The 2284-nt window shown below is 47.8% G+C and overlaps 1 protein-coding gene across 1 annotated transcript in view; it reads right to left on the minus strand.

The window, feature by feature from the left end:
• PTBP2 (polypyrimidine tract binding protein 2) overlaps window positions 1–2278 on the minus strand; it is a 93979-nt gene extending 91701 nt beyond the window's left edge. Inside the window, 2 exon segments of the mRNA XM_017850625.1 lie at window positions 365–395; window positions 2081–2278. Of these exon segments, the coding sequence (XP_017706114.1) occupies window positions 365–395; window positions 2081–2088 (39 nt within the window). The 5' untranslated portion in view covers window positions 2089–2278.
• Window positions 2279–2284: the final 6 nt, after the last annotated feature.

The raw sequence follows: 2284 nt of genomic DNA on the forward strand, positions 1-2284 counted from the left end.
AAAAAAAAAAAAAAAAAAAAAAACTTAGATTAACAAAATTACAAGATATAGGTCAAACCACTTACCGTCCATTTAAAATCATTATTTCCCCTCAGAAAATTGGGGTATCATTTTATATTACAAGAAGCCATGTGTGAAAGCATTTTTAATTTCCTGATCATTCATACTCAGATGGCCAGTTCTAGAAAAGCTTATGGTGATTACAAACTGTTAATGTGGTCCAACTTTAGAAATGAAAGGAAACATTTTACACTTGGGTTTTGTTAGCTACAGTATAGTTTTCAAAAGCAAAAGCTAAAATCTTCCAGTAATTGTGATAACAGTAGATCCAACGATCCCAGTTTCAAACATAATCTTTTCCTACCTTCACACCAACTGCAACCTCAGTGACGATTCTGCAAAGAAAAAATAAATAGTTTCAACTTCTTATTATTCTTCTAATCACTCTTTGGCTCTAAAACTTTTTAGGATAGTTCATCATTCAAAACTCTTCCAGCCACTAACATACAGATGGGTAAAAAAAAATACCACAGATGGTCAGTGACTTACCTGTACTGTTATCAACCTGGTTTACTAAAAGTAACTTTCAAAAGTGAGGCAAAATTCAGTAAACTTGTGGTATTTTTTGACAACACATTCAATAGCCAAAAACAAAAACCCAAAACACTATGCCATTTCCACAATGCCAGTATACTGAGATTAACAATTTAACGCTTAAACTCTTTAGCAGTCTCCATAGGAACCAGGAATCAGGAAACAAGAATTCTAGTGCAAGTTTTGACATCAATTTCCCTGTTGATCTGAGGGGAAAACCGAAATTCTCTGGATCTGTTTCATCTGGAAAATAATCTTAAAGTAACATCTAGGACGATTTGAATTCTGTAGGACTGTGTTAACTTTTATAAAATCTTCTTTTTAATGTCTTTTAAAAAACACCAAACTCTAGGCGCTTAACCAAATTTTTGATTTTTCAACTACTCACTGATTTTAATAAATGTATTTGCTAAATGATATTATGTTTACACTCCCAAAAGAGCTGCATACTGCTATATTTTCGACCTTAAGCGTGCCCCCTTTCTAAAGACGACTTAAAATACTGAGTCTTTTCAGGTGTGAAGCGTGTCAGAGAGACATTGGTCCCTACCATTTCACAGTCTTGCCTCTCACCTCACTCAGCATTCTGTTTTCACTCAGGTTCGCAAAGATGCAGCATAGTTCTGTGTTTTTGTAGTCATTTTTCCAGAAACTGACCAAAGTAGCTAAAGAGATAGCCCTGCGTTGACCATCTGCTCTTGTTTCTGCCATTGCTGTTGGCCTTTGCCCATGTGACTGATGTCGGCCTCAAACACTTCGCTTTTTAGATGATTTAATTTCTGGGCCCTTTTGCCAAGCCTTGAATGTCTTCAGTCCCCACAAAAGGCATTTTCCTCCCTCCCGCCCCACTACCAGACTCAAATGAAAACAAAGGAGTATGACATCTGCCCTCCCCCTTCCTCCCGCCGCCGCACGCCCTCCCCCCTTCCCCAGCGGCTCCCACTAGGCTTTCCCCGGAGCTCCCGCCACCGGCATCTCTCGGCGGGCCGGGTGAGGCCGGAGAGGTTGCGGATGGCTGGGGTCCACAAGGGGTGGCTCTCTCCTCTTCCCCTAGAGGCTCCCCGACTCCAAAGGCCTGTCTTTGCCCATCCCACTCGCTCTTACAGGCACCGCTAACCCAAGGGTCGGGTCCCAGGGTACAGATCGAAATGGCTCCTAGAGGGGGCAGGGACGGACTGGCGAGACATTATGGGGTTCCCACCCCATCCCCCGCCGCCAAGCCGGTGCCCGCTCCCACTCCGGGATCCTCACCCCTGCCATCGCCCCAGTGCCTCCCCAGCCTCCAAGCCCGCTTTCTTCTCATTTTCTCGACCAAAGCCCGCCGGGGGAAGCAAAGGGAGGGGTGTGTGCGATGGGGCGGGGGTTGGGTAACGGCAGCCCAGCCCTGGGAGGGGCCGCGGGAGGGTTTCTCCCCGGCCCGGGACAGGGCCGAAGGACGGTCCAACTCCTCTGTCACACACACCTTCTCGCCGGCCCGATTACATACCCGTCCATTGCCGAACCGGACAAAGCTTCGCTCACAAGAACCGAGCCACGCAGCCAGCGAGCCACACAAGCGGCGAGAAAATGGCGGCTGGGGCCCGACGGAAATTGCCGAAGGTGCCGAGGCGCACGGGGCAGCGCGCGGCAGCGGCGGCGGCGGAAAGAGCCGAGCGCGCCGGCGCCCGGCAGCGGGAGGCGAGCGGCGGGG

The sequence above is a fragment of the Rhinopithecus bieti genome, unplaced genomic scaffold (assembly GCF_001698545.2).
Source record: "Rhinopithecus bieti isolate Rb0 unplaced genomic scaffold, ASM169854v2 scaffold_1887, whole genome shotgun sequence".
NCBI lineage: Eukaryota > Metazoa > Chordata > Mammalia > Primates > Cercopithecidae > Rhinopithecus > Rhinopithecus bieti.